The following is a 14,186-nucleotide window of genomic DNA, read 5'->3' on the forward strand; positions in this document are numbered from 1 at the left end:
GGCCAGGATTTTAAGTGGATTGGATCCCAAAGGACACTGACATCTGCTCCAATTAATTAGGCGACCAGTAAACAACACAAACTGCATAGTTAGAAAACAAAGTCTGAAAGCAGTTTTGCCGTTCTGAAATGAATTTCATTTATTCAATAAGATAGATTGAAATGAAACCGGTCACAATGAGCTCTACGTTTACCATATTGTTAATCCTCGGGTGCCAACCAATAATAGGGAAAGAACATTAAAAATAAAAAAACAGCAAGCATAACAGGAGCAAGAAGAACATAATGGCCGTCTGTCGCCAAACCCAGGTCATGCACTGGGCGGGACCGCTGCCAATAACCTCTGAGGCCTGGAATCCCATAAACCTGTGACCTTCCTCTGGCGAGATCCAAACAGATCCCATAAGAGGCTGTTGAGCCGTGTTGGCAAGAGGTTTGTCTGTAAATGATTGAGAAGCTAAACCTGCGTAACTGCACACCCTGACCCGAGTTCAATCACCGCTAATCCACACCGCACCACCTCCATAAACTACGTCGACAGGAGGCTGTTCTGCTCCATTCTCAACTGGCATGAGGCACAAACTCTTTATTTATTATCCAAGACATGCCATCTCGTAGAAGCTTGAGTCATCAGTTTTCATGAAAAGGTAGTTCCAATGAAAACTGGTTGAAGAAATGCTGTTAAACTGTTGAACCTGAATCTATTACGTAGCGAAAGGTGACAGAAATCTCAAGATGGACGTCTCAAAACCTGGCGGGATGAAACTACATCTGCCTGACTGAAGGTCTTTAGAGGCATGTGAGAAACTATGTGTTACTGACTCTTTGATGCCAACATCACTGCAGAAAAACACTTTTTTTTCAATTTAAAAGTCATTGGCTTTTATATACGTTAACAAAAGCTTGAACATTACATTGAATACACAGGTTGTTGTTTGTTAAAGTAGATAACACAACGTTGGCCTTCGGGGAAGTCCAAACAACGCAGCAATGAGATAACAGGCTTGTGGTTAGTGTGGAAACCACAAGCATGTCGGCCACAGAGGAACCACCGGGGGGTATTTATAGGCTGAGTGGGTGTGGAAGAGCTTCGGTTAAGAAGATGTGCTTCCTGTCCGGTTGTCCCCCTCCTTCTGTCCCACGGGAGGACACGCTGGGTCCATCTGAGATAAATCTCGACCCATTTTTCAAAAGTCATAAATCCGCTCAGGCTGGAAAGATTGAGACGTGAACTCCGCAGCAGTGACCTCAACGTCACGTTCTGAATCACTACAAGTGACGCGACGCAAGGGCGGAAACTCATTGATAAACACAAAAACAAAGTCTCTCCGATATCTCCTCGAGGCGTGACAGTTAATCTAAAGTCGTAATGTTGTAGCCGAAGCCGGCTGGAAGAGTACAAATGTGTGAGTTTGGGTTTGTAACTTTCCATCGTAACGTAATCATTGATAGATCATCAATTCTTTTCTTTCGGTTATTCCTTGGACCAAAAGAGTCTTGGCCTCCTAACAATTTTTTTTTTAAACTGACCATGAAAGGAAAGGTTTCTGCAGATTTCTGACACTCAATAAAACGGCTATGCTGAGGAGAGACATTACATAAGCAACGGAGATGTTGTTGCAGTCTTGGCTGCAGCCGGCGAGATGGACCATTGTACTTCAGACAGCGAGACTTCACACATGTCACCTCAAGCAGCCTGCTGTTTAAACAGCCGACACCGCAACATTGGACCAATGCACCACTTTAATTCTATAAAAAAATTGAACAAAACATTGAAAGATGATTCAGAAACCTTAGACTAGTTAAGTGCCTGAATCTATTTGTGTAGGTTGATGTCATGACGTCTTCTGTTGGTTTTTTTATGAGTGAGTTTTCATTCCAAGAACGGCGTGCAGAAGATAGGACTGAACACAAGAGCAAAAGGACTATTCTCTCATGATCTTAATAATTGACCAATTCATCCGATGTGTATCGGACTCTTGCAATACATCTTGAGATTCCTCAGACAAAAAGGTAAACTGTTTTCTGTCGTTTCTTTGTTTTGCATTCAAAATCTCCAGTAGAACATCAGACAAAAAACATCACCAACAAAACCCATCAACTTCAGTTTTCCAAGTAAAATGTCCTCGCGGTGCCCACAAAGTTTTGACTGATTGACAACAGCAAAAGAATTCAGGGACAAATTGAAGACACCAAACATGTATTTCCACTGTTAAATCCTCAGAGTGACTCACCTGGTCTTTTTCTGGTTTGTCAGAAATGTCGTTCAGGCTGCTGGAGGTCAGGTTCCGGTGAGTTGTGGTGGGACTATCTGCAAAAAAAACACGTCCCCCCCGTGCGGTTAGACCAGCTGCACCTAAGAGCTCATCTAAGAACCGAATGTGGAGAAAAAAGGATGGCAGAGGAACAAGAAAACACAGACAGTGGCCCAGACGGTTTGCTCCCCAAGCAGCGCCGAAAATAACAACTAGACAACAGCGAAGCGCAAAGAGGTTTCAGATACCGTTAACTTCCATCGACTTAACAGCTGGAGCACAAAACATTAAGGCAAACTTTTAAAATCAAGCTGTAGACATCTTTCCGAGCTTCGTGCAATCTGCTGCAAACCTCGAGTCGGCCATGAGAATGCTGTTCGATTGGAGTGATTTCCAGTTTTGTAATTAGATCGTAAAGCACTCACTATGTTCTCTGAGATCACTGTAAAGTGGAGCCTCCTTTAACCACCACCATGTTAGCTCGTATAGAACCAACTCTTAGCACAGCCTTGCATTTTAAAACGTTCAAACCATTTCTTGTGTTTCTATTTAATGCCCTCGAACTCGACAACTTGACGTTGACTTTGTAAACTTTGGATCTCGGAGCAGCTCGCGGTTCTGTTCACTTTATTCTACGACGCTCATTAAATAATTATTCAACGGTCTTCCTCTGCAGTAGCGAGGATGACAAATGCAGTGCTCACTTCAAAATAATAAGTGCATCCTGCCCCTTACTCTGTAAAAATAATCACGGCGCTTCGCTGTGGAGAATATCTGATCACCTTCATGTCCATCTTTCACATCAAGTCTTCCACTAAGTGCAGCTGAGGACTCTGACTGACGCTCTGCTGACTTTTGGTTTCAGCTCATCAGCGATCTGACAGCAGAACGTGACCTTACCGATGTCCCGGAGACCATTCTGATGCCACTGTAGCCTTTCATGCATCTGCCCCCTGAGGATTATGGTAATAACATGCTTGACAGTATGATGCAGCCAGTATAAAGGATAGAAATTGTACTACTGATATAGAGCAAACCAAAAAAAAAGGGAAATGCATACAAGATTAGGTTTTGTGGGGGACGGGGAACTATTTAATGTCACTACTATGTAAAGTAATACAATTTGTACTACTACTACTACTACTACTACTACTACTACTAGGAGACAGTTTCATGACTACGTTCAAACTGCAGATGAATGTTTTCCAGTTCTGATGGTTTTCACTCTATTTATACAAAAGACTCTGACAAATTAGAAAAAAAAGAGTTCAAAAAGCTAAATATTGGATATATTTTCATAAGATGCCTCACACAAAACTCAAACATAAAGCGAGTCGTGACTCCAGCAGAACTGACCGCTGGTCTGCAGTGTGAACGTAGACCGGGTCCAGTGAACTTACTAAGCCAGTCCATGCTGGCACTCCTCTGGGACTGCAAGTCCTCCATTGAAATGTGACCCGACAGGCAAGTCACCGAGTTCTCCAGAGGACTACGAGCTTTTAGTGGCGGCAGCAGGTTATCAAACCCGATCCAGGGCAGCAGAAAAGAAAGGAAAAGAGAGATGATAGACAAGCCCACTGAGCCAAAGCAAGACATTTGTTAGGAGAAAGAAATCAAGTGGTTAAAAGATACGCAAAACAGGATCTATCTGTATTTTTACATGCTGTGCAGAGGAGGAAAGGCACCATTAAATCAGGGCACCATGGGTCAATGGACAGGATCACTGCAACAGGAGTCAATTGTCGAATTGTATTTTAATAAACCGCAGGATGTACTTTATCCTCGTTCAGATGATATCTATTATTATCAGTGAGCCTCTTCGTATCAGAGCTGTGATGTTGATAAGAGCGTTTCATGTGATGAGTTTCCGCTTGAACACAAAGCAAATCACGTTTCTTTTGAAAGTCATAAACCCGTTTCGTAAGCAGCAGGTAATAAATAACTTCACTTTCCAGAGACCCATGGCTGGTAACAGATTAATTACGCTGTTAACATGGTGAAACATCCAGTTACTCAATGCGTTACAATCAAAGGACTCGTACAGGAGTTGTTAACATCAGTTAGACGACAGTGTGAATGAGGGCTGTCACTTTAAACCTCACCGCTTCTGTTCTCTGCTGATTAATAAGGTTTGATAAAGGCTTTATCTGCAGCTCTGTGCCGCCGTCTGAGGACAATATTCATCAGCCAATTTCACAGAATGTCCTTTAATAGGCTTGAAACTCTGCAGAAAGCAGATGATGAATTCATTTTATACTGAAACTACAATTATATCAAAATGACCAATTATGCCAATGCGTTTATCATTTTCGCGTTAGTTAGAATCCTGATTGCTTTGTACTTTTTTTTGGGTGTGATAACACTCGGTGAAGCAAAGTGACAGCCCTTCCTGTGAGAAGAGAAGAGATGTTATGGCAACACAATCACAAGGTAATGGAGTGAAAATTAAAATCCATCATCAACTTAGGAGATTCAGACTGCTGTGAATCATAATTCTCCATTCGTCACATCCTGATCATGACAAATTAGTTTTATGACCGCACCTGGCCTCGGCCTTTTATCACCTGGTGTCATAAATTCCAACACTGAACTTAATTCATCAGTGTCGAAATTTACAGCTGAAGTCAATTTAAAATGAGCTCTTAGAGGTGATGATCAGGTACGTTATATGCATTTGTGAATGCAGTTAGTACAGTTACCCTCAGCCACTTCATCAAAAGGGTCGTTTGTGAGGAACTAGCAAAAGACATCTACAAACTTTAGTTCTGCAAGTTAAAAGAGTTGAGTTACGGGAGCAAGTCGTAGTACTATAGTGGCACTTTACAAAGTGTTACCGCCTTCAAAATAAAGTATGCAGACCTGCTGGCTTCCCTCTGTGCCCTCCAACCCCGCTAGTTAAAGCCAGTAATGCAGGTGTGTTCAGCTGAATACACTACACAGGAAGTGGCAAATTTAGTTTTTTCTATCACAAAAAAAAAAGAGACTGCACCAAACTGGTCAAATCAGTATTACCGTTTTCCTGGTTGGAAAACAGCCTACTTGCACTGGAGACCGTCTTGCCGATGTCGGCCAGCGAGCGCAGGTTGGACTTCTTGGTCTGGTGACGATGTTTCCGTAGCAGCGTGTACGTCACTTTGTCCTTCAGCTCCGCTTTCAGCTGGCCGATCTCTATCTGGTTGTCGGTGATCATCTCTGGAGGAGCGCAGAGGGATGGAGTGAGAGAGAGAGAAAGAGAGAGAGAGAGAGCAACATTATTTGCAATAATCTGGTCACGAGTCAATGAATGTGTGATACTGGAAGCAAAAAGATATATTGCCATGTTCTGAGAGGAATTTAGGGAAAAAAACCATCATGAAGAACGTCAATATGCAAAATATCTGAACTGAGTGGGATCTATATTCATCACAGTCGCTGTCACATCAAACATCACGGTACTACTTTTGTACAAAAATATAAAATAAATCAAAAAATTGTTTTTGAAATCGAATTTCTCAGAGTAAAAGTTGAAAACCTCAAAAAATGTATTCAACTTTAGGTAATAATTATTAAAAAATATGAATAAAAAAGCCAGCAAACCCTCAATGTCAACACATCATTTTTACTTCGTATGCAACATGTGAAATGTAATAATTTATCAGAGCTGCCAGAAAGTAAATTGTACCAACGTTCCTAAAAAAAAAAATATGTATGTACCATGTCTGTATATATGTGACCAAAAATAGTTTCCCTGTCCTGCAGCATTTAGCAAACAGCCTTAATTTAGTAACAAGTCAGCATCAATAGTCTCCTCGTTCCCAGTCGGCGATGCTCCTTGCATGAAAGTCTTCATGCTATCGTAAAACGGCTCAATCAAAAGGTCTTTCCTATTAGAAGAAGAAGAAGAAGAAGAAGAAGAAGGTCAGAGGCCTGAAAGCCGACAGATAGCGGCCTCGGGGACTTTCTCTTCTCGTGGAGAGGTAGTGCCGCTAATGGCCCATCCGTCAAGTCGGCTGGCCTCAAAGCAAGAGGCCCAGCTCCGCTCGGCCTGTACAGCGCATGCAGCACACTCAATTACTTCACATTAATCACTCCAAGGGGGAACTCTTCCTCCTGCTCACTCATGCCGACAGAGACCGAGCGGGGTTGGCTGTCCTCGGATTTGGAAGTTTTTTTCGTGTGACCATTTACAAACTACTATTCAAACCCTCAGTGTTCAGGGTACAAAGTACAGGAGAGGCCGGACCCGCCTGAGAGCGCAGACCTTGTTCTTCTCTTAAAGCAGAGAAGAGGAAGGAAGGAAGCCTCCGAGGCCATCGATCCACACACCTGCACGCGGTTCTGCCGATACTGTGCATCACAGAGCAGATGGGAATCAAACCGGCAGGTTCTTTGTCGACCTTCACCAATGTCATCAGGATGAATAAAACAACGCTATACCAGACATGTGTGCCAAATGTCAATACAATCCGACAAAGGAGGCAAAAATGTATAATTTCCACATCCAAAGGGGGCGCTATCGAGCTATCTCTTTCCGACTTTTTCTTAACATCTCAATCAGATTGGCATTTAGTCTGATAGGTGTGGACATTTTGAATGATGTAGGTTAAGCCTAAGCACCTCTTTTCCCTACGCAAAGGGTGCAAATAACGAGAATAATGATAATAATCATTTGCATTTCAATAAGTCCTCTGCTCTGACTACATACTCACTGGAAATGGAGCGAGTACGTTTAAACGGGTCAGCTTCTTGTTGCTGGATCTACACAATGTTTATATTAAATACATGTTCGATGAGCACATTTGTCAGTGGTTTTATATTGTTTTACCAAATATCTGCTCTTGGCCAATAAGCATCTTTAAAATGGTCGTGGTTCTGTTGAGGCACCTCGAAGCACTTGGTTTGTAAAAAAAAGGATCACAACCTTAAGTTAACCTTTTGGAAAACAAGTGCACAAAAATCCTCCTTTTGACTTAAACTCCTTCCTAACAGGACAAGACTTTGTTTTATTGTGATTTTTGATGCAGATTACGATTCCTTAGGTCCTAATCTTTCCAAAAAGGTGTCTTAGTGACGCTCCAGGAGGCATTTTTGAGTAATCTGGCTCACATCATGCTGGATTTTCATAGTTATGATCAAAATATCTTTTTGAAAGTGATTTTTTTGGCAGGAAAAGGAGTTCTGGAGCCACAATTGGTTCCATAGTTTTCAACGTTCAAGTACGGCACTGCTGAGCTGTAGGCAAGGTGAGATTACCCAACACTGAGATGCGGTTAAAGGGTCAGATTGTACATATTAAAATGAAAAGTAATGCTGTGTTTTATGTCCTCTGTGGTTTTGGTAGAGATTCACTAACTTTGGCTTGAAAAGGAAAAATCTAGAAAAGAGAGCCGGCGTTACAACGTCATGACGTCGTAGAGATTAAAAGACACACGCGGTGGGAAGAGTTACACGGAAAAGTCTCTGAATCAAGTTGCATTATGGGTAGTGTAGAATCCAGGAGTTGTGGAGCTGAAAACCATTGTGTTGCAAGCCACACCCAACTTTATGAACACGCCCTTTTACGTGTGTGTGTGTGTGTGTGTGTGTGTGTGTGTGTGTGTGTGTGTGTGTGTTTTCACACGTCCGTATCGTTGGTTTGGGTCGTGTGAAAACTATCAATCGGACTCAAACCACATTAAGGCCGACTAATAATACTAATGATGCTTATTATCAGTTATTCTCTTCGTGAATGGAACTTGATTCCCCGCTGATGCAGGATGACGTGTCACCTGTCCCGCTGTATGACTTCATGTTTAATCCATTTGGTTCGTTGGGAATAACGTGAACAGGAACTAAAAAACAGAAATGTGAATTTATTTTTTCTTTCCTTAATCCGAACCAGATGAACTGAACTACAGCTGTGACAGCACCCTTCATGCTTCTGCTCAGTTATCCTGAAAACACTACAGCACGCATAAAGACAGCAGTCTCCACTGTAAAAGATAACGTGATTCATGAAACCACTAACAATAGCTTTTCACTGCATTCAAAATGTTTGACCTGCACCTGAAAACCACCCAGAATGCAGTGCAGCGTCATCCCCTCACACAAGTCTTACCAACAACCTGAGGCAGCGTGGAAGCCTCCATGTCCAGCATGATGGTGCCCTTCTCGATGCACGTCCGCAGCTCAAACAGGCTGTGTAAGGACAGCGTGGCCACGTGGGGTTTACTCCAGCGTTCACCTCCTTTCTCCACCTTCTCCTCAAACTTGATCCACCTGCAGGGTGGAGAAACAAAATGATGAAAATGACGGGCAATAACATGTAAACATATATTTAAAGAAAATCAGATTACAGGATCAGACAATGGCAACATGCAACAGAAGTCAATATGCAAATAGAAAGAATAAAATGTGTCATTGTTTGTCTCACACAAGCAGAGCGATGGTTAATGTCAAGCTATCCAGGAAACTTCAAATGAAATATGACAATGCACTTTGTGTCCATAAACACTAGAGGCTCTGTAGCTGCATCACAAATCTAATAGCAGCTGGTGGAAGACATCTAAAATGATCCCGTTTAGTGTTATACCTTACACTAGATTACACTATCTATGTTGTATCGTTGTGTTACACTAGATATTATATGACGACAGTACAACACCATATACTACGTCTAATATACCATACTGTATTATGTTATGTTACATTGACTCTTGCACTAGTCTTTTATTTTGATACAAACACTGAGTAGCATGAAGCTTTTTACTATTATTATGATTATGATGATTATGATTATGATTATTATTATATATGTCAACAATGTAGACCACTATACTGTTATTCATACCACTCACTCCATCAGCACCAGTTCTTTTGTTCTCTCAATGCTGTTGTGTAGTTTCCATTGTGAGTCATGTCATTGTGAAACTGGTGATAAACTGTCAGATTTGTGCAATTTGCAACATTTCCCTTTGAATTACTTCACTTCAAAAGATGCCTCCTTGTGGTTTATTTCATGTTGCTAAAGTCACATTAAGTCACTGTGAGAGAATTCAGGTCTTTGTTTTTTTTCACGGTGAAAAAGAAAATGTTCAGTTCTTAAATTCAGTCTCTCTCTCTCACTCACTCACTCTCACTCTCTCAGTCATGGAGATGAGAAACTCAACATTACTGAGAACTTGTTGCTCTACCAGGGCTTTATTTGGCCCGTTTTGGCTGCCAAATAGCACTTGGTGGACAGCCAGTACTCTTTTATTCGCTTCGGGTCTACTGAGTGCACTTGGTGAGACTTTGGACCGAGTCTTAATCTCTGCAGTTATATGCAGAATAATAAGTTTAGACAATAAAGATGCTGGATTATTTCACCTATTGTAAGCATGACAGACTTGAAAAAAGGGTCTGGGACTGTAATCCTCTTATAACCTTTTTAACCCTGCTGACCCGCCTGTATTGTATCATTTACATTTTATTGTGGAACACTGCCGTATTGTATTCATATACTTTGTGTTGACATTTTCCCCCATCACTTCCACCTTAATTTACTTTTATATGGTTTTTTGTTTGTTTCACATTGTACATTGAGAGAATGACAACACATTTCACACCTTGTTGTGTTTGATTATTAGGAGTTTGTTTTTCTCCAAGTGGTCGAGCCCTCCGTCTCACTTCATTTGCATTTTGACTGACTTTTGGTCTAATCCAGGTTAAATGTTTAGTGTCACCTTTTAAGAATTCTGACAGTCTTTGAGTTCTTCAGAAGAGATCCTCTGGAGATTCACTCAAGCAACAGTGAACCAAAATGTAACTTCTCTTGCAGTACAGCAGGTCAGAGGTTACGATAGCAGATCAACTCATTTGGAGCCTCAAACAGCAGCCTAGGGATCCAGTTTCCCCCTGAGAGAGCTTCACTCATCCAACGCTAATGATGCGCAAACAATCAGCCCATCTCCATCCCACAAGTGGGCCACACGAGACACAAGAGAGACCTGTGAAACCCTGAGAGCTCGGTTCTTCATGCTGCTCCCAATTCAATGCCCAGAAACCCCTCTGATGTCAGAAGAACACATTTTAGACCAAAGCGTTTGATTTGTTATTTGAGTCTAAAGTCTGAAGAATAAAAGTAAAGCGCTTTTGAGGCGACTGCAGGAATGTTTGGATTGTTCACATCTTTTGACCTGTTTTCAGTGACTAAATGGTCAATGGAGACGGTGTCTAAACGTCATTACAGGTGCAACTACAGGAAGCCCCCAGAGTCTGAGGCCGCGGTCCTTACCTGGCCGTCTCCTTCCACTCCATCTCCTGTCCGTCCACCGACAGCAGCTCGTCCAACTCGGTGAAGAGTTGCGGCGGCGCCGGGCCGTCATCCTCCTCGCCCAGGATGAAGCGGATCCTCTCGGCCGCCGGAGAGACTGCGGAGAGAGGAAAAATACTGCGGTTCATAGGCTGGCAATGGTGCCCATCGGGCGAGGGTTTGGGCGCCGGCTTCCCGTTCTCCACAGGAACCTTCCCGTTGGGCTCGGGCGGAGCCGGAGGTGGTGGGATTGTCACCGTGACCTCCTCTCCTTTCTCTTCCACATCCTCGTCCTTCTTCTTCTCCTCCTCCTCCTCCTGGTTATTGTTGTTGTTGGACATCTTCAAGAACTCAGTGCTTCCTCCCGCCCTCTTCCCTCCTCTCCCCCCACTTTACTCTCCGAATCGGCTGACCCGGAGGTTTGCTCCTCAGATAAGCAGTCGGCAAGTTCCTCAAAGTCCCGAAGCGGCAGCTAGACCCTCATTAGAGTCTCGGGTGGAAGTGACAGCCGCTCTCAGCTGCCTGCTCCAGCACTTTGTGGACCAGGTAGGAGGGGGCCGATGGGGTTTAGGGGTCCCCTCAGTGACGGTGTCCCCACAGCGAGCCCCTTCACCCTCTCCGGCCCCCCCTGCACTGTTCAAACAGCCCTTCGCCATTGGCCCTCCAGCCTTGGCAAGCTGCCCTGGAGCCCCCTCATTAACAATTAGGAAATGGTCCACAAACTGGCCTATTCTCCAGCTGAGGCTTGGCTTTCCTTCCCCTTGTCTTCTTATTTGAATACTCAGAGAGCAACACAAACATAATTTAAACAGGATTGATATATGGATTACACTTTTCAGAGCTTAGCAAACATAACGTAGTTTTGTTCCAAGTGCAAACAATGTTTGAACTTTCAAATGGGAAAGCAAAACAATAACCAGCCCCCTTTTTCACGAAAGCAGGCGCACGCATGTAGAACACTGTACACAAAGATGACTGTCATCAGCAAACAGACACACAAGACGATGTGTGTGACGCATCATTAGAGCCGCAGCTTGTCGACGGAAAAGCTCACAGAAATGAAACAGAAGCCTCTCCGCTCGAGGGATCAGACATGCATCCTGATTAATATCTTACACTCTGAGCAGGGCATATGTGAGCAAGTTAAAGGCGTCAGTTGATCCAGTTAGCTACACAACGGTTACAGCTGGCAATTAGTGAGAATAAATATGTGGTTCAAAAATGCAGTTGGAATTTTGTAATGTGTAAAACTCCACTTAGGGTTGGATTTTATACTTTTGAAGAGCCGGAGCAACCCACTTCTGAACAGCGGCGCAGATGCTTTCTCTACGATTGGGCCTCTTCTGAAGGTTATAGTTGGCCTTAGGTCACCAAAAATATGCTGACCATACAGTAACGATGACTTTAAAGTTCAAACCATGCTGAAATATTTTGATTTGCTCTGAGTGGACAATCACCAACGTGCACTTGTTTTCTTTCTTCGTCCTCGTCATCGGCAGGTTAATAGTTGGTTTTAGGTCTCGGGGTTAGAATCAGCTTCGGGTTCAGGGTGTGGAGCTGTGCTGAGGTCAGGCTTTAGGAATGCGTTATGTCAGTGAGGATCCTCTCAAGCACAGGGGCAACAAAGCTGATGACATAACAGCTTGTGGATAATGTGCCACCAAAGAGTTGACTATAGTTACAAAACAAATTATATATATATAGTATTTATATTTATACATTTATCTTACTCATAGATATAGCCGCTTAATGTTGCGCTCAAATTGATGCATTTTACTTTAAAATGTACAATAGCTTCTTCCGGGGGAAGCGCCCCTCAAGAGGGGCGAAGTCCTTGGACTCCTCATCTCGCAATAGAAACGCAGGAGAAATAAATGTTTCACAGACTCTGACACCAGGCTCTTAAACCAACAACTCATTCAAAGTCTCTGCGTCCCAAAGAAAGGACAATAATCCAGAGTTGATTTTGACTGGACTCTCCTTTGCAAGTGAAATTTAGACATGTATTTAAACAAGCCCGCCGCACTTGACATTACATCACCCACATTGAGTCATTCATTCATTCATTCATTCATTCATTCAGTCAGCAGTAAGCGGTCAAACAGTAAATGAGGTGAAAGCTTGCAGTTTCCCCTTATTGTGTTTTCCAGCGCACCATAGCAGCAGGTACGGGCCAGACAAGCAGCTGGGAGATTACTGGGCGTGTGTGTGTGTGGGGGGTCTGAATGTCTGCTGACACACACACACACACACACACACACACACACACACACACACACACACACACACACACACACACACACACACACACACACACACACGTAAGTCTCCGCAGCGTGTTTAATAACACCTCGGGTGGAGTAATGTACATGTGCGTTCCACACAATCAGCTGACGCTCCATTTAGGCTGTTTACAGTAAACACTTCAAACAAGCTTTAAATACCTATATGGCCCAAAACCTGCATGCACACAATAGTGAGCAGTGCAGGCGCGGGGTCAAAGCCTCGGGGGTGAAAGGCTCACACGACGTGCTGCCGGGATCCTCCAATGTGCATCCAGTTAAACACAAATAAGCAGTAGACACATATAAGCGGGGCAGTGAGGTGTCCACGGCTGCAATTCGCTACTTCCAGCACTAAGAACAGCTTAATACTTATTACAATCACAATATGTAATTATGAAGGAATGTGCAGGAAGGGAAGACAGACACATCGGTCATTCTGTCGCGGGTCATCCAAAAATATGAGCAACTTTGAAATGGTCTACGACCCCTAAAATAATAATAAATTGGAAATGAATTCTCTGAAGTTCTTTTTAATACACGGTCGGCATCTAAAACTGTCTCGAGTGTATCCGGGAGAGATTTTCTAGTTCTTCACGAGTTGAGAACTGACGCTTCCATGTCCAAACTGGGAAACCCGAGCTGGTAACGAGCTCGGTGATGGTGCGAGAAGGAAGGTGGGTGAGAAGGGTGAGGGGTTGAGGCTCGGGGCAGAGTGGAAGCAAACAGGAGTGAGAGCAAGCACCAAAAGGAGGGATAGAAATGAAAATCCCATCGTTCAAACGCAATTTCAAAGCTCTGTGTGCTCTAGCCAAGAGCCATGGGCATACAAAGAGGACTTTGTCTCAGAAGCAGAGGCTCATGGGATAGGGGACGGAGGAAGAATGCCCGCTGCCCGGCAGAAAGCTCAGTGTGACTGCCACTAAAGGCCTGTTTAGTCCCACTCTTGACATGCATCCTACACAAATACCTTCCGTCCCCTCTGACCTTTTTTGGAAAACCTCAGCACATCATCGAGGGGGTCTAATAGCACGTTCATTGTTTGCGACTGTACATGCAATCATAATGCAGCTCGGCGTTGCTCATTCAAAGCAAAAAGAGAGGATCGCTGAGAGTACAGGAAACGTTTTCCGTGCCACAGAGCCTGACGCTCAGTATGCAGGGCAGCCGGCGCAGAGAGGCAGCGGCCGGGGATTGGGGCTGAATGCAGAGTAACACCCAGGGGGTGAATGGTTGAAAGCGCAGTATTTATACTCGGACCATCCAGCTCTGGTATTTTGTTGTGATCGCTAAGGCGGGCAGCGCACCGAATACCAGCGGGTGGTTAAATGCCCTGAGTGCCGTCTGCAGGTAAACTGAAAGCCACGGTCACATTCCTTCTTTTGCTTTCACTGCAAAC

The 14,186-nt window shown here is 43.6% G+C and overlaps 1 protein-coding gene across 2 annotated transcripts in view; it reads right to left on the bottom strand.

Moving 5' to 3' along the window:
• Nucleotides 1–14,186, bottom strand: part of slc4a4a (solute carrier family 4 member 4a) — a 51,872-nt gene that overhangs the window by 19,710 nt on the left and 17,976 nt on the right. Inside the window, exons 5-9 of one of the 2 annotated variants that reach the window (XM_068566643.1) lie at nucleotides 10,488–10,623; nucleotides 8,331–8,491; nucleotides 5,267–5,446; nucleotides 3,655–3,750; nucleotides 2,234–2,310 (exon numbers count right to left, since the gene is read on the bottom strand). In XM_068566643.1, the coding sequence (XP_068422744.1) occupies nucleotides 2,234–2,310; nucleotides 3,655–3,750; nucleotides 5,267–5,446; nucleotides 8,331–8,491; nucleotides 10,488–10,623 (650 nt within the window). The remainder of the gene's footprint in view (nucleotides 1–2,233; nucleotides 2,311–3,654; nucleotides 3,751–5,266; nucleotides 5,447–8,330; nucleotides 8,492–10,487; nucleotides 10,624–14,186) is intronic. The other variant, XM_068566642.1, reaches the window with a different exon arrangement.

This window comes from Clinocottus analis, unplaced genomic scaffold, assembly GCF_023055335.1.
Source record: "Clinocottus analis isolate CAN_PGR_092001 unplaced genomic scaffold, fCliAna1.0.p SCAF_7, whole genome shotgun sequence".
NCBI lineage: Eukaryota > Metazoa > Chordata > Actinopteri > Perciformes > Cottidae > Clinocottus > Clinocottus analis.